Source organism: Sinohyriopsis cumingii, chromosome 8 (genome assembly GCF_028554795.1).
Source record: "Sinohyriopsis cumingii isolate HCF-2022 chromosome 8, ASM2855479v2, whole genome shotgun sequence".
Lineage (NCBI taxonomy): Eukaryota > Metazoa > Mollusca > Bivalvia > Unionida > Unionidae > Sinohyriopsis > Sinohyriopsis cumingii.
Window position 1 is genome coordinate 42916703 of NC_142968.1, and position 22959 is coordinate 42939661.

The following is a 22959-nucleotide window of genomic DNA, read 5'->3' on the forward strand; positions in this document are numbered from 1 at the left end:
CATAAACACATTAACAGTTTATTCCCAAATAATACGCCCTACTTTCTTTAATAAGATATTCCAGCTCTGGTAATGTTTTATTTAAAATTCTTCCACCAACATATTACTTGCCTAACAGACAATGTTTATTTATCAGGATATCAAAGTGCGATTGTATTTTGTACTTATAACTCTTGTACTAATTGAAACTTTTTATATGTATAGTTCATAAACTCAGTAACGGTGTATTGCGTTTCGTTCAACGTGATGATTTGTAGAGAAACCCTTCAAAGTATTAAGGGCCTGGTTATTTAGCGGTTTTTGAAATCTTGAAGTTCTTGTTGACATCGAGTGTATTATTAGTGGTTGTCGGATCGTGGTTGTCGGAATATGAAACCCAGTAGAGGTGGAAAGAAATGACAGACAAGCAGTCCACGTCACAAACTAGGATCTTTAAATATACAAATCTAACAAGTTACGCAGCAGACTGTAAACCCTGACGTACGTAAGACACTGGCGATCAATAACTGGCCGATTTGGAAACTATTAATGAATTAAGAGTTTAACGACGTGCGTTATGTAAGCTGTGTGAGTCAGCAACTGACAGTTTATACCACGATAAACTCAGAAAAACCAGCGTTAAACTCTTATAATTGAAATTTCATTTATTCGTTGTTATTTTGTTTCCATCATTAGAAAACAGAAATCTTAATTGAGCGTAGTAATACATGTTTGGTGTTTTCTATTACGTAGCAATTTATAGCACTTGGGATTGTCTTGCTTGATTGTAATAAGCTCGTCATAATACCAGTCCTTCAACCAATGGAAGCCAAATTTATTCAATTATTTATTTTAAAAATTGTTAGAATGTTCTTTTTCTTTAATGCTTCCTTTGTGTCTGCCTTAACTGGCCGTGTCTCTCTTATGCTGAACACGTGACTCTATTTATAGAAGTGGGTATTCTTAGAAAAGTAGTTCTCCTTACAGTTCATACAGAAATAAACGCAATTCATTTTGATAACGTGGTAACATTCTGACCAATTTAAATGTTACTTTCCTTTACCAGCTACTGGCATTGCAATTATAATCATATGAACTCTGTCAGAGGGTCAATAACTTGTCACATGATCTCAGACTAATATGCTGTACGAATAAAAAATTTAACTCGTGCAAAATAAGTAGATGTAAAAGGAGATGGTTATTTCTTTATGATTTGACCAGGATTGTCTATGGAAGCACGCCCCTACATCCATTCTTTTGAACTTCGCCCTGTATATCGACAAGGAGCGTTTCCATCTAAAGGCGAGGAAAACAATGAATAAGTGCTTGTATTTTCTCTGAGGATGGACAGAATGAAAGTGAATGTGCGGCCATTAGGTGCAAAAGTAAATTCTATGATGCGTGGTATAGATGAATGAGACAAAAAGAAATCTTTCTAGGTTTAAAAACGCGAATATTTTAACGAACGAAATTTCCGCAGCGTCGTTCAAAACTTTGAAGAACGGAGATGATCGTGATGGCGACACTGATGAGACTACTTCTATCGCTGAAGAAAAGAGCTAGAGTTAGGCCCAGAGCACCACGACTCTAACCGTGACAAAGATGAACTGGTTGTAAATAAGACTTTTTTGGATACTGAGTTGGAACAGTAAAAGTCTCAACAAATATAAAAATAAACGCAGTTTTGAATTTACGGTAAATATTTTGATTTCATAGATTTGTCTGAAACATAGGATATGTTTGATCTGGATTTTTCTGATTTTATGAGAGATACAATGTTATATATATGTGGAAAGAGGCCACAAGTTGAGTTACAATATGCATTAAATCACATATAGAAAATAATGATGCTGTCTTGAGGGTTCAGAATGACATGCAGCATTGTTTCATACAACTCGTGATTTACTGAATAGAATTACGGATATTATATTAAGCGTCACCAGTGACATCTCCAATTTAGAAAGATCACAAGGAAATTGCTATTTAATTATAAATGGAGAAATTAGAGATAATCAATACCATGCATAGAGGTGTTATTTTGATGCTTGGGAGTGATTTTAAGTCCAACATTAGGGATTTTCTAGACTCGTAACACAAAGATTAGCTTAATGTAAACTTATTGTATTTTCAAAAATTATGATAATTTTGAACTCTCATAGAAATATGTAGACTATCCAGTAGTAAAGATTGCTACATAACATGTATTGTATATAATGACAGCATTGTAATGGGTCATGTGGTAGCGTAAACTCACCTGCTCCCATTGTAAGAATGTTTTGAAGGATTGGTAGATTTGAAACCATTCATATATCGATCTAATGTAGCTTAAATTCGTCGATCAATCTATTCATGTCAGCGATTGATGATGCTGATAATAATGATGATGATGATGATAACGACTTAGTTTATGATGATGATGATGATAAGATTTTTGAAAAAGAGTAGAATACATTTTTCTCTGACTATGAACAATAACGAAAATCATTATAACCTAATAATCAGACACGATACATAGACAAAAGTATGTGTTTTGTTCTAAATGGGCGGAACAAACGAGTTTGATAAGACGTAGGGATGTGTCGAAGTCGTCAAGCCAAAACGTATGTTCCTACACTGTATAAAAAGAGGTTAGTCATGTGTTAATTATTATCTGATTCTATATCCACTCTACGAATTGGTGTGGAAAACCTAATTAAAATATACGCATGTACTGAAGTTATAGATGCCTACGAATAGACGTTATGTAACAAGTGTTCGTCGACGTTTCGTGTTCTTTCTTTGCTACTTCATAAATTCAGTCATTGCATTAGCTGTAGGACGGCAAATGTATGTAAGAGTGATTTCTTACATTATCTTGAAGATAAATCACAGGTAAATTGAATGAAATGGTATCATGCCTTCATTAAAATTAGTCAATAGGAATATACGTTTTCAAGTTCAACACAATGAGGGGAAAAAAGCTGTACAAGGTTTTATGCACTGGACAAACCCTTATACTGTATTCAGATATAAGCATATTGGCAATATTTTTACATGTACAGAAACACCAATATGTTCTATTGCACCTCGAAGCGTTTCTGTGTTCTATTAGCATTTTAATAGGATCGACCTGTCCCTGTTATAAAGTGAAGACTACCACTTCTGTATAGGTTGTATTGGATGGGGACCGTCGGATGACCATCCTGCTGTTTTCAACCATTGCGTTAGTTCAGCTCTTCAGTTATTGTCCTCTACGAAAATATATAAATGTAGCATTTTAATTTAGCTTGCTTCAAAATTTGCCAGTGATATATTTAAGAAGCATTGTCAGAATTAATTAAATTGTCAAATTTGTTATTTCACACCTTCATTCATGCTCGATATAGTTCAACGGTAGTGAATTTGGTTTGGTAAAGTATACGCAGTCCATTTCTTTTCTCTACACCTCAGACAAATCTGTATGAAATACTTAAATCAGACACTATTCATAGCAATGAATGACCCATTGTGCGGGTTGGTACACACACACACACACACGCATGCATGCTTACATGCATACATACATATTAGTTATCGAGATACTTTTCAAAGAAGTACGAGACCCGCAACCCCGAAGAAATTTCCAGTAGTACGTATTGGTGATAGGAGTGGATTCTTCACTTCCCTATCCAGTGTGTCTGCTATAAAGTTTAGTTTTCAGTCATTCCCAATCATTTTGTAATTTTTTTATTTGCTTCTTATTATGACCTTCTTGACTTATTTATATCGATTAAACACTTATTCGTATCGATTAAACACTTATTCTTATCGATTAAATACTTATTCATATCGATTAAACAAACGTTTAGGAATTTAACGTACAATTGGTTGAAATGAAGGAAGAATGTGACAAGCATTGTATACCTAATGTCCCGAACAGTGTAAATTCGATCACCGGTTAGAACATAAAAACGAATGAGGAATATTCTTAGTAAAATTATTAAAGAACAAAATGTATTCAATAGTTTAAAGTTGTTTACAGATGATCCGAACCATGATTATGCTTTACGTATAAATTGTTGATTTAATAATTTTGTTGAGCCATTTGAAGATGATAAAGTTGAAAATGTGGAACAAATCATTGAGTCACAAAAGAAACTTTCAACCAAGCAAGAGACTAAACGTGTTATCAACAATGTCCAACTATGGCTTTATGAAAACAAATGTGAGACGCGCTGGACTGAAAATCTCTCTCTCTCTCTCTCTCTCTCTCTCACACACACACACACACACACACACACACACACACTTGGTTTTCTTATATGTCATTTCTACCACCATAGGTGCAGAAACAGAAAGATCTGGATCCACTGAGGTAAAATTTACATGCTTACATAACAACGAAGAGAAACAGAAATAAAGACATTGAGACAGAGAGAAAGACAGAGACAGAAAGACAGAGAGAGAGGTGGGAGTGGGGACGCGGAGAGGATTGACCTTGAGATTGTCAATCTTTCTACCTATCTGTCGGTATGTCTGTCAGTTGTATCATCATATATTCAAAGAGAGACAGACAGACAGACAAAGACAGAGATTAGTTGAGGTCAAACTGACATGCTGACTGACAAGCCGAGATAAGTGGAAGCATTTAGACGAATCCTCGCCTACGTCGATATGAGACAGCAATTTGGCATTGCAATGGTCGGTCAGTTTGCTATTTTGATTTCGAGTAAATTAATGTCAGAATGGCTGCAGCACCTTCCGAAATGAATATATTCTGCGCTTTGACGCGTACCAAATCGGTACGTTACGCAAACATTACGTACGCAAAATCGACTGCAACAGACCTTACATGTACATGCATACGGTTCTGTCCATGCTATAAAAAAGCAGCGAAGGAGGAGAAGGTAAAGGGGAATGGGGAACGTTTACCTGCGTATTTTCTGATTCCGTCTCCTCCTAAATATAGCTGTTTGAATTTGAGGCTGAGGAACGTTGTTGAACTGCAGCATATGTGTTAATCATATTCATATACTGAAACAAATATATATATTTACATTTTTAAGTATCATGGTTTAATAAAAGTGTCGGATAATTTATTATTAAAAATATATATAGTAAAATTATATATGCTATCTTCTAATAAATATTCTAGCACTGACAAAAATATCATCATATATACGATTCACATACAAACTTTAATAATAATAATGATAAGAAGAAGAAGAAGAAGAAGAAGAGGAAAAGGAATAAGAAAAGTCGAAGAAGAATATTGTTACTATTAGTAGTAGCAATTTTAACGTCTTTGTCGTCGTCCTTGTTGTTGTTGTTGTTGTTGCTGATAACGATGATGAAAACTTTAGTGGTAGCAGTGGAGTCACCGTTGTTGCTGCTGCTACCAAAGTCCGCCATCATAGTGCCTCAAACAGCTTCAAAGACTGCATCTCCCTACTAAACGTTTACTAAAACACCGCTTGGTTGTATCTGGGATCAAACTATATTCCCCTCCAACATCACTGACTTTTGTGAGCTTCAATTCGCTCGGAAATGTGATTTTCGGGAATTTGCGTCGATGATTGAGATTTTAGTGTTGGATCGGTGTTGTCCATGACGGCACGCTGGTTAAAGAGTTTTCTTTGGCTTATATTATTATTATTATTATTATTATTATTATTATTATTATTATTATTTGTCTTACTGCGCTGATGTTATTTATCTTATATTGTGCAGTAGGCAAATATGTTTTACATGCGTACGACGTGACCCATAACAATTTTTACTGTCGGGGACAAAATTATAAACGGCATTGCATTTCTAGACAAGAGCCGAACCCTTGCACTGGTTGAATAGCCGAAGAACAAAATCGGCACTTGTGGAGAAAAATAACGCAAAATTAAAGACAAACTTGTAATATTTGATGGAAAAACGATCAACCACACAGTGACTGAGATCTCTTGCCTGAATACAAAGGGCCCAATTAGCTAAATGCCTTAGTAATTGACAAGATAACAGGGTAAATAGGACGCCGTTTAATAATTTGATCCACTTCATCATATTGCATTATTTAATAAAAGTCATTTACAGATTTGTGTTTTTTAAATAACTGAATCATTATTTGAATGTGGATCTGTATAATTCAAGTAAATTTAAAATGAAGTCTCCCTGATTTTCTTTGTTTTTAATTTAGTTTGATTTTGTTAATAGGTTTTAAACAAGAACTGCTAGAATATGTTATCTTTGTTTTTAATAATGGCGGACATGTTTAATGACGGATATACTTAATGACGGATATACTTAATGGCGGACATGTTTAATGACGGATCAGCATTATTTTCTAAGCCTTGAGAAGCCTTTAAGCGGAAAACCTTTCCATTACGTTTGTTTTAACTCTTTTTCAAAGGTATTCAAAGAGGAACGGTTATTTTTTTAAAAAATCTGTTTTCAGTAGCATTGACCATGCCTTAGAGAAGATCAAGCTATTTGATAAACATTGAAAGGCAAACATACCAGGATGATTCATATAAAGTGATACTACCATCTGTCCTAAAGGTTAGGAACGGCGGCCATATTTTATAGCATTTGTACATAATTAAAATAACTTGGTGTCAGAACGCTCTCTGCTAATATTGCTTGAATTACTTGTGGTCATAATGATGTCTGCTGATTTGGGATGAACTATGTTCAGTGTTGTTTAGGAATATGTTGAAAATTCCTGACGTTCATGTATGTATCAACCAAAGCCATGCCACGAACTTACGAATGGTTGTAGAGTCCAAAATTGAAGTAGCTATTGTAGAGCCATTAGCCAAGTTTTATCTCCAGAGAGTAAAGTTTTCCTCGCACCGTAAATAGATGCATAAATACATACTTATCATTACAATTACTGGAAAATATTTCCGCTCTTAGTACGTCATAGCTTTTCTAAATATAGCTTTAGTCTTAAATATATAGCTATTTGCAGGACATTCGCTACAATTTACACTGTAACGTATCTACTAATTCAAAATTTATCAAGACGACGATTCAGATGCATCTTACCCGCAGGTGACAAAGTTTTTAACTGCTTCAAACAATTTTAGAAAAGACATCTTTATATGAGGAATAAAACGTTCTGAATACTAAGTAATACAATTTTTGTTTCTTTGAACCTGACAATAAATTAAACGACGATCGACATTCAAAAGAGCGTTATATAAAATGATCAAGAAAATCTAATTCAATGGTAAAAATAACAGAAAGAACACATTGTTAATAGTTATACTGACAACATGTGATGTTTCACCGTCCCAAGTACTAGTGCTTGCATCGATATGTATGTTCGACTGTCGAATCAGTTGCGCATACGTCAGATCTTCCGTTTGATGAAAACACAACTGCTCATAAGCATTTCCTATAGTTTAATAATAATAATAATAATAATAATAATAATAATAACACGAAAAAGCACAAAGAACAACAAATATTTGCGAATCGGCTACCTACATCTGCATCCTCGTTGGACGCATTTCAGACGGAAAAGCGAAAAACTTGTATTGTCATGGACAAGTTGAAAAAGCGAAAAACTAGTATTGTCATGGACAAGTTGGATTGCATAAATTTGACATACAGTTTGGTTTAATTAATCCTGTGGCTAGTTGATATATATCATTAACCTATCGATAAAAATTGTGTTCATGATGTTGTTGTTGATACTGCTTGTGATGATAATAATGGTGCTGATGAATTTGAATATATATATATATATATATATATATATATATATATATATATATATATATATATATATAGAGAGAGAGAGAGAGAGAGAGAGAGAGAGAGAGAGAGAGAGCACGTAAGAGACAGCATGAAAGAATTTACCACTACTAATGTTTTCCAATGGAGAAGGCTGCTGTTGTTCATTTGTACTGCAAATGAATAAGAAAGCGGATTTCATAATATCACTACTTTTCTTGCACATTTAGTTATGTCTTTATTTGCAAATAATATGGCGTTGTTGCATAGATGATAAGAATAAAAACGGCATACCATCAATCATATAATAGATTGGATGCTTAACAAGTGTGGAAACAATATGATTGAAAATAATATTTATTTTTGCTTCAGCTAGTAGAATGAAAAAGTTTACCTTCTTACTCCTGAATCTGGCTTATCTATCAAAGAAAAGAAATGAACATTAGTTAATTGCATGTCTTCAGAACATGTTATGGAGTGTTTAATAAGACCTTGGACGCATGTTTTATATATTAGGTAAAGAAGCACTGGATGAGATGATAACATGAGGTACTCAATAAATTTAGCTTCAATTATTACCATCAAAAATCAAGAACGGGCTTAAGTTTGAACGAGAATAACAAGTTTCGAACCGGAACCTATTGATATGAAAAAGCTACTGTGTACAGTTTCGAAGTTAATTAGCACTAAGAGTCCATTGCAATATTTGCTAACATGGAGTTGTTACCGCTAAGGTCAAATGCAGACACAATCTGAAAACTGTGTTCCATTTAGCCACAATTTTAAGCTTGAACAACCCCAAAATTGTTTTCAAAGCAGCCATAATGCTAAGTTTTCTCAAATCAATAGAGAAGGATCATGAATCTAACTTCATTTGCAGATTGCCTGAATCGGGGAATTCTGTTAAACATGTCGATGATATGAAGTCATCAATTTCATTAAATATCGGAGTCGAGGACTTGTGGCACTAAGGCATCTTCTGTTATGATGGCACTAAACAAAGACAAAAAATAATTACAAATATATAAAAGGCACATCGAGCTGAAGGCATATTATATGTCTCTGATATAACTACGGTGTCCTAGAAAGGAAAGGAGATAAAATTTAACATTTAGTTTTATTACGTCGTCTTCGCATTCCATGCGTAAACTATTTAAAGATTAGGTTACATGTATTACCTTTACGTCGTTTCAAGCGCTTCCTTCGGATAATAATAACGACTACAATCAAAGCGATCAAAATTACGAAGGTCACGCAAGCCACAATAGATACGCCATAGACCACAGATGTCTTAGATGATCTTCCAGTCCGATCTTTATCTTGTTGGCTGATAACCTGAAGATCTAAATGAAAATTAGTTACAAGATTTAATGTGTAACGTCAGTAATACTTCTAAGTTCCACTGTACGGGGTATAAAGCATACACTCTTATTTATGTTCACTCTTATGTATAGAAAAGACGCAGCCAAGACTTCAAAGTGGCAACTAGTTTTACTAACTCTGTAGATTTTTTAGGCTATACTATTGTATTTTTGAATATAACACTGCACTACAAGCATGTGTGCTTAATATAACACAACACTTCACAAACTTGTACCGAAAGAAGAATTAGAGGCATGTGAGTGTGTGTGCGTGTATGTGGTATATGCATGAGAGAGAGAGAGAGAGAGAGAGAGAGAGAGAGAGAGAGAGAGAGAGATGTTATGATATATAAATATCATCACAAAATTAATACAATTTAACAAGAAAACCATCCATGTTGCGTCTAAAGGCAAAAAAAGGATTCAGTATATTGCTATCTCTGGAAATGAGCCACGTAAGGGTTACTCTTTTCCACAGTTTTACATCTGCAGGGCACCATAGATTCCAATACAACAACAACGTTGTCTGGCGACACTGACAACAACTGGGATTGTGTTTGTCTTTCGCGAACGTTTTATTAGTGTAAACAGTTAAATGTATACTCATTTTACATGATATTTTACTTTGAAGCCTTATATGGGATACAGCCTATAAATTAATTTTTTCCACATAATTCAAATATAAGCTCAAGAGCTGCGTTGTAAATTAAGGTTAATTTTTTATATAAGATACTGCATTTTCAATGACCTCTCCGGTGACCTAAGTGGTACGAGCGTCCACCTTGGATATGAGAGGTCTCGAGTTCGAACCCTGGCCGAATCATACTAAAGACTTATACAGATGGTACTTATAGCTGCCTCAATTGGCGCTCAGGAATAAAAGTTTGGTGTGCGGACTGGTGGGCCTGGTGTCAGGATAATGTGACAAGATGGGACATGATGCCACAGTGCTAGACATCACAAAAAAAATGTTAAAGCTAAGTTAAAAATCCAAATTACACACAAACACACACACACACACACGCATACGCGCGCGCATTTTTAAATGACCGAAGCTTCAAGAATTAATTAAAATTCTTTCCCTTATTGAAACCTTAGTATTATTTATATTTAATCATGAATTCTCCTATACTAGTCATGATGTGTTTCATCATTTCACTATGCCATCAAATACAAATACATCCAGGATGAGTAGAGTTTAATCACATTATAACATTATACAATGAAGATATTTTAAGGATGACAACACATACATGCATACATACATACATACATACATACATACATACAAGCATACATACATACATACATACATACATACATACATACATACATACATATATACATCCATCCATCCATCCATCCATCCATCCATCCATCCATCCATACATACATACATATATTTCACAGACCTATCTAGTATCACTGTCAGCTGTAGTCCAACTTACTTTCTAGATCTTGACGAACAAGATCGATAAATTGGCGAAACTTTCTGACATTGAATAAGATATATATATATATATATATATATATATATATATATATATATATATATATATATATATATATATATATATATATATATATATATATATATATATATATATAAGAATGTATCATTGTACAATCTCAGTTGCTGGAATACTAAAATGTAGCGTCAGATTTTTGTTCAACATATAATCACGGTATTACATTAAGTTGAACTTGACGTTAAATTCTAAAATTGTTCACATCCCTTAACTGTAAAAATATTCGTATTTTGAGTTGTAAGGATATATATATATATATATATATATATATATATATATATATATATATATATATATATATATCATGCATGTTATATAATTTTTAATTCGTGCTCAACGGAGATTCGAACCCAGGTCCGCGGGAGAGCCTCTAACCTGCATGATAGTATTATTTGTATTAAATATTAATTCTGCCTACAATTATCAAGCATTCTTCTATAGAATCCAGGGGTAATACTTTCCGTTCTGTCTAGTAGATTTTATAATTGTCTCTGTCTGTGTGTGTCTCTCTCTGTCTCTGTCTCTGTCTTTATATATATATATATATATATATATATATATATATATATATATATATATATATATATATATATATATATATATATATATATATATACATGTGTGTGTGTGTGTGTGTGTGTGTGAGAGAGAGAGAGAGAGAGAGAGAGAGAGAGAACAATGTAAATGATGAATCCAATTATAGATCCACTAACACTCATGTGTGCTGCATACTCAAAATATTATCACAGAATTAAAACAAGTTAAAAAGAAAACCCTCCATGTTGCGTCTATGGCAAAATATGGATTAAGTATTTTGCTATCTATTGAAATGAAGAACTTAAGAGTTGCTCTTTCACACCATTTTACATATATCTGGCACCATATATTCTGATGCAAAAACAACGCTGTCTGGCGACACTGACAACAACTAGGATTGTGTTTCTTTTTCCCGAATGTTTTATTAGTGTAAACAGTTAAATGTATACTCATTTTACATGATATTTTACTTTGAAGCCTTATATGGGATACAGCGTATAAATTAATTTTTTCCACGTAATTCCAATATGAGATCAAGAGCTGCGTTGTAAATTAAGGTTAATTTTTATATAAGATACTGCATTTTCAATGACCTCTCCGGTGGCCTAAGTGGTACGAGCGTCCGCCTTGAATACGAGAGGTCTCGAGTTCGAACCCTGGCCGAATCATACTAAAGACTTATACAGATGGTACTAACAGCTGCCTCGATTGGCACTCAGCAATCAAAGTTTGGTGTACGGACTGGTGGGCCTGGTGTCAGGATAATGTGACAAGATGGGACATCATGCCACAGTGCTAGACATTACAATAAATGCCACACTGTAGACATCGTAGCGATATGACTAAAAGTGTTAAAGCTACATTAAAATGCCAAAATCACACACAAAACACACACACGCACGCACGCGCGCGCGCATTTTTAAACGATCGAAGCATCAAGAATTAATTAGAATTATTTCCCTTACTGAAACCCTCGTATTATTTATATTTAATCATGAATTCTCCTATGCCAGTCATGATGTGTTTCATCATTTTACTATACCATCAAATACAAATACATCCCGCATGAGTAGAGTTTAATCACATTATATCATTATGCAATGAAGATATTTTAAGGATGACAACACATACATACATACATACATACATACATACATCAAAGGTATTCAGAAACTCTTTTAATAAAATATATTTCACACACACCTATCTAGTATCACTGTCAGCTGTAGTCCAACTTACTTTCTAGATCTTGACGAACAAGATCGATAAATAGGCGAAACTTTTTGACATTGAAAGATATATATTCTGAAATGTACTTCCTAATCCGAGTAGTAAACCGGTACTTACAAAATACTTGGACACTGATATGTTGCCTCTCTGTCATTCCATGTTCTGTCACTCCCCTGCATGAATAGTTTCCAGTATCATCTAAGCTAACATTAATAATTTTCAACGAATGATTTGAAATGTTCCAGAATAGCCTCGTGGAGGATTGAAGATATCTGTATTGAGAATTCTCATATTTTAACCAATATATCCCTTTAACGGCACTGCCATGTCCGTCGATAGAACAATGCAGAGTCAAATTATCTCCCATTCCTATACTGTAATTGTATTCATTGACCGCAACTGTTGGTCTCTCTGCGAAAAAACGAACACATAAATTAGGAAGGTTTGGTCATGTCCGTACTTAAATTTTGTCCCCTTTAAGATATGCATTTGTTGCAACCCTTACGTTCTGAGAATCGATCAAATACAACATTAGAATATCAATGGAAATCCAACATTAATAAATATTCACACAACCTATACTGTAAAAGGGAGTAAAACAAATAAATTTACACTCTGATATTTCACGATAGTAAAAGCGTATAATGATGGTAAGTTGTGCTGACTCACTGATTTTGTTCACTGTCCGATGAAAAGACTGAGTAGTTTCCTAAGTATCACAAAACAAAATTTGTCACGGAATTTGCTTATAAAAGAAAATATTCGCGAATTCTTATATAGTTGTGTATTCAGGAAAATCATGCGGACAAAAATAAAATTCATTAGGTTGTCTAGTGGCTTTAATGGTGATTTACAGCACATTACAATACACTACATTATCTGATGCCTGGCATGATATTCCATAACCAATACTGTTTAAAACACGTAACAAAGTGCGTTTTGAATTGTATATCAAGAATAAATTGGCACCCATTTGTATAATCTATATTTCAAAATCTTGCTTTCAAGATATAGTTTTGATAGGATTTATCTGGTCAGTGTGGCCCTTAGGCTAGTTGTTTGGTTGATGTGTTTTGGAGGATTCGTCTATCTAGTAGGACATTAGACTGGTTGGTTGGACGGTTTTTGTGAAGGATTCGTCTTATTAGTATAGGCATTAGACTAGTGGGTTGGATGATTCTTGTGTAGGATTCATCTAATTAGTACAGACATTAGACTGCTTGGTTGGGTGATTGTTGTGTAGGATTCATCTAATTAGTATGTGCACTAGACTGTTTAGTTGGACGATTTTTGTGTACAATTCATCTTATTAGTATGGGAATTAGGCTGGTGGGTTGTATGATTTTTGTGTACGATTCATCTAATTAGTATGGAGATTAGACTGTTTCGTCGGATAAATTTTGTGTACGATTCATCTTATTAGTATGGGAATTAGACTGGTGGGTTGTATGATTTTTGTGTACGATTCATCTAATTAGTATGGAGATTAGACTGATTGATTGGATGAATTTTGTGTACAATTCATCTTATTAGTATGGGCATCAGACTGGTTGGTTTCCTGATTCTTAGGACGGCACTTTTAGCGCTGTATTTGGCGATAGCATGCCGTTGAACTGGGAGTTAAATATCTTCCCCACGGGCATAATGAAGCCGCCGACGTGGGATGGATTGGGCGGTTATTGAACCCGCGACCTTTGGATTACATATCCGACTCTTCACAAGCTGAGCTTTTTATTAGTTCATTTAATCGTACCTCTAGAATAAGTAAATATTGTAAAATGTTACGGGAGGAAAAACAAAATTTCACTTCTTTGTAAAGCTCGTTGTCATCACCACCTTAAAAAAGCGTATATTAGACGAAAATAAATTACATTAACTAGAAATGAAATGGTCGTAAAGATGTTTTAATGACGAAACATATAAGTGTAATCAGAGTGAATCAATTAACTTGAATAAGGATTCAAAACCTTTAAACGGAAAAAATGTAATGACAGTAATTATGAAATGACAACTGTAATCTTTCATGAATGCATAATTCGAAAGCAAGCATGAAAAAACAAGTTGATAAGACTGACAAATATTGTAAATCAGTCAATCTTAGGTAACATTTCCACAGATAAGTTAACGTACCCATTGTTACACAAGCGAAAAAAATCTGCAAGATAGAGATAGCGCAGGAGACGGGAAGAATTTCATTGTAAACGACACTCTAACAAAAACGGCAACAGCTGCAACAACAAATCCGAAAATGTCCAGTGCGAAATCCATATAGCTACTGGAAATTAAGAGTATTAGGTCAAACTGTTCGAACAGTTATTTTCGGACAGGAGGTGTTACAACAATATCAGTAGCATTTTGGGGTGCAATACGGTATTGTAGACGGTAATATAAACTTAGTGGAACAAATTGCTAATGGTATTGTAGTCCATGTAAACGGTAATAGAAACTTTGTGTAATACATTGCTGTTGGTATTATGGTTGATGTAGAACGTAATAGAATCTTAGTGTAATACGTGACCATTGGTATTGTAGTCCATTTAGATCAGGGGTCACAAACACGCAGCCGAATCCCGTGGCATCAGAAGGTGTCATGAAAGATAGCAAAGGTGGCGCGGCTCTTAAGCCATCCGAAATGGCATCACGAGGCCGTCAGCGTGGTTTGAGTTTGATACCTCTGATTTAGATGGTAATAGAAACTTAGTGCGATGTATTGCTATTGGTATTGTTGTCCATGTAGATGGTAATAGAAACTTAGTGCGATGTATTGCTATTGGTATTGTTGTCCATGTAGACGGTAATATAAACTTAGTGCGATGTATTGCTATTGGTATTGTTGTCCATGTAGACGGTAATATAAACTTAGTGCCATGTATTGCTATTGGTATTGTTGTCCTTGTAGACGGTAATAGAAACTTAGTGCCATGTATTGCTATTGGTATTGTTGTCCATGTAGACGGTAATATAAACTTAGTGCGATGTATTGCTATTGGTATTGTTGTCCTTGTAGACGGTAATAGAAACTTAGTACGATGTATTGCTATTGGTATTGTTGTCCATGTAGACGGTAATAGAAACTTAGTGCGATGTATTGCTATTGGTATTGTTGTCCATGTAGACGGTAATATAAACTTAGTGCCATGTATTGCTATTGGTATTGTTGTCCTTGTAGACGGTAATATAAACTTAGTGCGATGTATTGCTATTGGTATTGTTGTCCATGTAGACGGTAATATAAACTTAGTGCGATGTATTGCTATTGGTATTGTTGTCCTTGTAGACGGTAATATAAACTTAGTGCCATGTATTGCTATTGGTATTGTTGCCCATGTAGACGGTAATATAAACTTAGTGCGATGTATTGCTATTGGTATTGTTGTCCATGTAGACGGTAATACAAACTTAGTGCGATGTATTGCTATTGGTATTGTTGTCCTTGTAGACGGTAATAGAAACTTAGTGCCATGTATTGCTATTGGTATTGTTGCCCTTGTAGACAGTAATATCAACTTGGTGCGATGTATTGCTATTGGTATTGTTGTCCTTGTAGACGGTAATAGAAACTTAGTGCCATGTATTGCTATTGGTATTATTGTCCTTGTAGACGGTAATATAAACTTAGTGCGATGTATTGCTATTGGTATTGTTGTCCATGTAGACGGTAATATAAACTTAGTGCGATGTATTGCTATTGGTATTGTTGTCCATGTAGACGGTAATACAAACTTAGTGCGATGTATTGCTATTGGTATTGTTGTCCATGTAGACGGTAATATAAACTTAGTGCCATGTATTGCTATTGGTATTGTTGTCCATGTAGACGGTAATAGAAACTTAGTGCCATGTATTGCTATTGGTATTGTTGTCCTTGTAGACGGTAATATAAACTTAGTGCGATGTATTGCTATTGGTATTGTTGTCCTTGTAGACCGTAATAGAAACTTAGTGCGATGTATTGCTATTGGTATTATTGTCCTTGTAGACGGTAATAGAAACTTAGTGGCATGTATTGCTATTGGTATTGTTGTCCATGTAGACGGTAATATCAACTTAGTGCGATGTATTGCTATTGGTATTGTTGTCCATGTAGACGGTAATACAAACTTAGTGTAATATATGAAGATCCAGAGTCCGTTGTCGTAACTTCTGATATGACGTGAGACGGCATTTGCGTTGTCCAAAAATATTTGTTCGATTTCTTTAAATTGTTCCATTGTTGACGAAACCTGTTATGCCATCCAGTAGAAATATTGGTCTCACCATTGGGATTCACCGCGCACTCGAGAGTTACATTTGTACCAGATACAGTTGTGATGTTACTTTTGGGAACTGTAATCTCTGGTTTTGCTGAGAAGACACTCGTAAAATAAGATTCTCTTCCAAAAAAGCAAATGTTTAAAACCAAAGATTTTAAGTGATCGTGTTTAGAATATTCTAAGAATAGTAGCTAATTATTAATGAAACATTCTCTTGCATATATCATAGCTTTAAAATGAAGTATCTTGTACTTTTTCACATTTGATAGAGACTATTTTATATGAAGGTTATAGGTGTATATAAAACAAACAGACCAAGGATAAAACAAGAATTACACTGACATTGGTATTAGAGGTCCTCTGCTTGTGTCTAATAAAAGAATAATTCTATACAAAAATGAACAGGTCATATGCCATACATCGCCAATAATGTTTTGTTACAGGTAACTTGTCTCACTACCCAACGAATCAAAATACAACTTCTGCATGAGTTTGACACCAAATTAGAAGAGCTTTCTTACCGTAGACATTCAGTAGTAGCTCTCCTCTAACTTTTCCCGTGGCAGTTATCGTTTCACATATATATTTCCCAGTGTCGGTAAAGGTGGCATTCTTGAATGAGATCTGAATATGCACATAATTTGCATCTTTGAAACTACAAGACATTGTATACCTTGTTCCATTAGTTAAGGTTTTGTCCATGCCATCGTTCTGAGTAAAATACCATTGAAAATCCCCCGTCGACACGTTAACGGGAATGAAGCACTTCATTGTGACGTCTTCACCTCGGAGAACTACGTTATTGTATGTGCGAACAGTCACATTTTGTGCACCTGTACAGATTATAACAAACATTAGTGAAACATGATAATAACGAGATCTGGTTAATGAACAAAATTGAACATTAAGTTCATAAATCAACTGGGTTATGAAGGCGGAAAGAAATTCACAGAAATTAATACATTTCCAAAACCGTGTAATATTCATTTGATATGCAAGCAGGGAACAATGTATTTTACACCAAAAGTACAAATTACATACATATCTTATTTGTATTGTTTAATTTATTTCGATGATGATAATGGTGGTCGTGTGGGTAATGATGACAACGACGATAAAGTTGATGTTGACAGTAGTAGTGGTTGTGCTCCAAGTCTCAGTAAGTTCTGTCAATTATAAGTTATATTTGTACATCATTTATTACCTAGAACTGTACCTGCTAATCGTTTTACAAATGTTAAACAAAAGAAAAGAAAAAGAACAACAACAGCAACTTATAAAACTGCGGCAACTGGATGACCAATAAGTTTTCAAACGTGTGAATTGGGCATTACTCTATAGGGTCAAGATCTGTACATCATTACATTAAACTCGTTGCAGGCTGGCAATGGTGTGTAGTATTTTGTATTTGTATAAAATGTATTTGTCATTTTGCTCAGAGAATTTTCCCGTACCCTCTCACCTGCTAAGGTTACAATAGATCCCCACAAGAAAGCTGGATATATCAATAAAATGGCATGGATGACTTCCTGAAAAAAAACGAAGTAAATCGTAAAGAAAGAGTGCACGACGGGTCTGATTTGCTGCCAATATGAAACAGACTTCAAGTAGTATTTAGAAAATTGCTTGTGTTCATTATACTTATCAAATTAAGTACACAGTGAGTTGATTAAGTGGATGTATTTGTGGAGTAGAACTTAAAGGTACACCAGAACAAACGACGCTATAAAATGCCAAAAATAGGTAAAGTTAAAAAATGAATAGTGTTAATTTGCACAAAACATTTTCGCAAGATCAAGGATCACAAATAAAATATAAACTGTAAAGATTTAAAATTCTGTAAAATACAAATCAAATAATAGATGAAAGATAGAATAGTACGATCCTTAACAGTAACAATTATTTTTGTATTAACCGCGTTCCTCTAAAATGTCTAAGATATTTGGGGGCGGTACATAGGTGAAAAGGATGTAAAGTACTATTGACTTCTTTCAGTCGAAGGTTCCAGTGTTTGCTTGTTAGTATATAGTATTTATTTTTTCGTCTCCGTTAATTTTAATTAATTTAATTTTACTATTCATTGTCATAAAAATATCATACACTCAAAGAGCATAATCATAGAAACAAAATGTGCCACTTGTGTGTGTGTGTGTGTGTGTGTGTACGTGTGTGTAACACTGTCATAATAAAAGTCATGATTCGTCCCATGTAAGATGTGAAACTTTGCCGCCTGTAACGGCACCTGTTGCCTATCTTCCACGCACCCTAACCTAAATCGGCCATGTGTCCATGTGTTCACCCCCCACCCAAACAAACGGGAATGTGTCCATATGTTCACCCAACACCACCAAGAAAGGATGGAACTATGTCAAAGGCAAAGATGCGAGGTACACGGGAACCAACACATTAGGCAAGCACAAATAAAGACTATTCTATGCACACATACTATTAGCAGTTTTACTTCAAAATGCGAAGTATTTATGTGACACAACTGACAGAATATCCTGCTGCAAGTAGCATAACCCATTCCATAGCTCCTATGCACCAGCTATGTAACACTTCAGAATTATACGCTTTCCTGGAACAACAATGAAGCTGGGTCGAAGGTCAGGTTTTAAAATTTACTTATGCACCTCGCTCTAGCGCACAAAAGTAGTAAGTATATCTGAATTAATAGCAGAGTCCATATGAACTTGATTCGAATAAGCAGAACGCAATGGCATGCTGCTAGGAAGTCAACCAAGCTTCCAGTGTGGTACAAGATTCCGCTGAGATAGGGGAAGGGCGCTGGGGGGGGGGGGAGGGGCGAGGCTTCTGAGATGGATAGGTCGGCTTCACTTTATCTATCGCGTTCTCAGTTGCTTCATGTTACGAAAACCGGAGTAAGTTTCCGCATTATGATCACGAAATGAGCCCAGGAAGACCGTGACGTAACCTGTAAAGGACCAGGCCTCACAAAAAACGGTTTAAGTTTCCACTGGATGTCACTGACAAAATTTGCTCCTTATCGTGATCTTTTTGGATGTTTATATGTTAGCATTTGAAAGAACATAAAACTGAATATAGCAGACACTACGGCCATTTTGTTAGCAGAAACACATTAGAAGCCAAAAGTTTAATGTTTTAAAAAAGTCCTCCATTAAGTCCATATTTCCCGTGCTTCACTGATATTAGAAAAGAAGGCTAAATTAGAAGCGGCAAAAGTCCACATATAATACATGACCCGAGAAGCAGAAATTCATAAACAAAAAGCAGAGTTAGACTGTGATCTTGAGATGCTTGCAAGACACAGAGGAAGCTGCTGCAGCAGCATAACCGAAGGATCTCGAAATGGATGAAGAATATCAGTGTTCGGTCATTGGCATTGAATGCGAAACTGTCCTACCCGATAGAGCCGGTTGAAAGAAGAAAGATGTTTCCAAAACAACATTGTTTCACCATAATATGTACCTCTGTCTTGAGTCCCATGCTTACCATTGTACACTTCGACTAGATCAATAACAGACATCCTATACGACCCTGGAAAAATGTGTACCTAATGATGACAATAACGTATGGCTTAACCAAACTCCTCTTAATGTAAGATCTCATTCTAACGAGATTCACAAAATTTAACGACAGACTTGAAAAATATCTTACATAAGAATTCCGTTTCAAGAACGTTATGAAAAAGAGATCGATCTACTCGTTAAGTGGTTAAGACGAAATTCCAAACAGCATGCAGTCAGGACCCGAACGTCCTACATTAACAATGAGGAGAGTGGACTCCAGTGAAGGCTGAATGGGAGATATGGTTAGCCTGATATACTTGAGGCAGTACTTACACATATCTTATTGAAACTCCCAAAGCTGTCACGAAAACAAAAAAAAAAAGGTGTATGAGCTGAGTGATATCCTCCCTGACATAGAGTTCGCGAAAGAGGGATATTAAATATCCATCATTGCTTTCTGTTTTATTCTCCTTCAGGTGTTGTGCTGATAGTAAACAAATTCACATATGGACTTTCAAAGAAAGCCCTGAAGTACCCACCCCTTTGTTTTCGTACCTTGCTGAGTTAGTTCTCGATTCCTGCCAAGGTAGTTTACGTACAAAAGACATGGTAAATACCATTAAAACAAACACGTTGAGCAATGGACGAACATCGCTTTTTGAACCTTATAAAAATTCCTTTGATGAAGAGCAGACGGTTTGTTACTTTAGAGGAGGCATGGTCGAAGTTGTTAATCCATCATACTACATTGGTACTATTGTTTTCTTGAAGACCATGAGCTATGACAAGCCAGGTTTCTCCGAAGAAAATATAAAATTTGGGATATCATGGATCGTGAGTTCTCCAGGGATGGTACCTATAGTAGGTGTTTGCCATCCTAAGAAACCTCCCCCCTCCAAATTAGAGGAGTGTTTCCTCGTCTGCTAGATTTAAAGGTGTATCGCTAAACTACGCACTTCTTCGGGAATCTGAATTCACCAACAATTTGCTGGGTGTGCTCATGATAATCCGAAAATAATAGTTGCAGTAACAGCAGACATACAGCAAATATTATATTGCTTTCTTGTTAAGCCAAACTCACAGAAATTTCCTACGATTCCTGCGGTACAAAGAAAATTTTCTATCAGAGCAGTATAGGGACCATAGAAATTAATGTATTTGCCGCTTGCCGTGTTTGCTAAATGTGCAAATTTAAATAAGAACAAATATATTGATCACAGATACCAAAATTAAAATCTTCACTGTTCTGCAAAATTGTATTATTCATGAAAACATATTTCCATTATTCAACATGACTGTATATGACGTAGCTAGAGCAAGTTGTATGTGGTTTATGTTCTGCATAACGTTTGTCATTTGTTCTCGACTTTATCATAATATTAGTCTATTTTCCATTGCTGTCTCACCGTTATTGCACGCTGTTTGCTTTTCAACTATGTGTAGATAAATGTTTGCACAAAAATCATGTGATATATTTACTTGCTCCGCGTCACTTATCATTTCACTTACGCATACAGTTGGATATTGGATGATTTTTCTTCCTTTATTTGAAAATATAATGTGTCGTTCACAAAGTTCATATATTTTACAGGAGGGGATCATAAACGCGCCACGCACATGTTTCTCAACCCGGAATGTATGAACTTTGAATTATTTTCTAATAAAGCACTATATTTTGTTTAAACTAGATACCAGACTTACCATTACACATATGTTCCTGGTTGTTTATCCTTTTCACGAGATATACTTCGGTGTTGTGCGATACCATATGAAGCTGTTGCTTGAGTGCGATCACCCCATATCACCACATTCCGAATCATCTAAGTGCCTCGTATTAAAGTCATCGCTCGAATTACTAACGATTTCCTGTCTGACACAACTAGAGGTCAAGATAAACAAATTTGAAATATATGGTAGTGTTGGGTGGTTCGCAACATCCTCACATTTTCATAATGTAATCTATTTGTAGTCTCTAAAGCGGCTATAGGGATCTATGGTTACATTGAAGATGAAAAAGTTTAGAGGCTTCATTTAGTTGACAGAGTAGTCATGCTGGGAATTGGATTTCAACATTACACTTGGATGTCACTATGGGAGGTGTGATGAAGGAATTTAACACTAGGATATCACTACGAGAGAAAGGGGGAATTTAACATTAAACGCCATTTTGGGTGTAACTCGAATTTAACTTTGACATTCGAAATGTCGCTATGTGGAGGGACAGAGTTATGAAATAGGATGGATTTTAGGGAGAAATAAGAATTTAACAATATGATGACACAATGGGTATAGTGGACAGACAAATTAAAGTTGACAATCGTCCTTGGAAGGCAGAAAATATACTATAAACTACAAACTATATACAAATAGCAGTGTTTACGACACCTCAGCAGAAAATGGAGTATATACTACTAACTAAAGATAAAGTTCGAAAAATGTAAACCTGAATTGCACAAACGTTTTGGAAGATAAATCAGTCTAAATAAATGCAATTATTAAGTATGTCACGTTTGCTCAGCCCCACTTAGTAAGTCGTGTATAAATTAAGTCAACTTATTATCACAAGCCTTGATTTGATGTCTAAACATTACCGCATGCTGAGGTTAATCTCTTACGGAAGGTTACCATGACCAAATCGAACATCCAGCATCTTGGATCAGCACAGGCGTTAGAGAACGGGGCGTGTTCTAAATCAGTCTCCACGTGGACAAAAAGCGAGAAGGGCACTATCCACTAATTTTAATTGGAGCGGTTCAAAGCTACAACAATCGGAATTGTGATAACAATTTCGATCCGAATTATAACTTCTAGCTAGCAAGCGAAAATTTAGTCTCGCCTAGGAAGATTGCTGAACAATATATGGTTACTCCGAGGAAGCCATTCGTAATTT

General features: G+C 35.2%; 1 protein-coding gene across 2 annotated transcripts; it reads right to left on the reverse strand.

Moving 5' to 3' along the window:
- Positions 1 to 472: 472 nt before the first annotated feature.
- LOC149793382 (hemicentin-1-like) lies at positions 473 to 21890 on the reverse strand. Of its 2 annotated transcripts, XM_089967362.1 has the most exons (10): positions 21771 to 21890; positions 18041 to 18107; positions 17100 to 17411; positions 12443 to 12736; positions 8847 to 9011; positions 8063 to 8087; positions 7795 to 7841; positions 7203 to 7327; positions 4870 to 4971; positions 473 to 3209 (listed from the first exon to the last, which is right to left on the reverse strand). In XM_089967362.1, exons 1-9 carry the CDS (start codon positions 21771 to 21773, stop codon positions 4897 to 4899), a joined length of 1113 nt encoding a protein of 370 aa, XP_089823488.1. In that variant the 5' UTR covers positions 21774 to 21890; the 3' UTR covers positions 473 to 3209; positions 4870 to 4896. The 2 variants fall into 2 exon arrangements, with proteins under 2 accessions (XP_089823488.1, XP_089823487.1); XM_089967361.1 differs by lacking the exons at positions 473 to 3209; positions 4870 to 4971; positions 7203 to 7327; ... (4 more) ...; positions 18041 to 18107; positions 21771 to 21890 and adding an exon at positions 14905 to 16669 and having other exon boundaries at positions 17100 to 17230.
- Positions 21891 to 22959: the final 1069 nt, after the last annotated feature.

Coding starts and splice junctions, on each gene's coding strand:
- LOC149793382 (XM_089967361.1), bottom strand. CDS start 16,536: ATGGAACAATTTAAAGAAATCGAACAAATATTTTTGGACAACGCAAAT.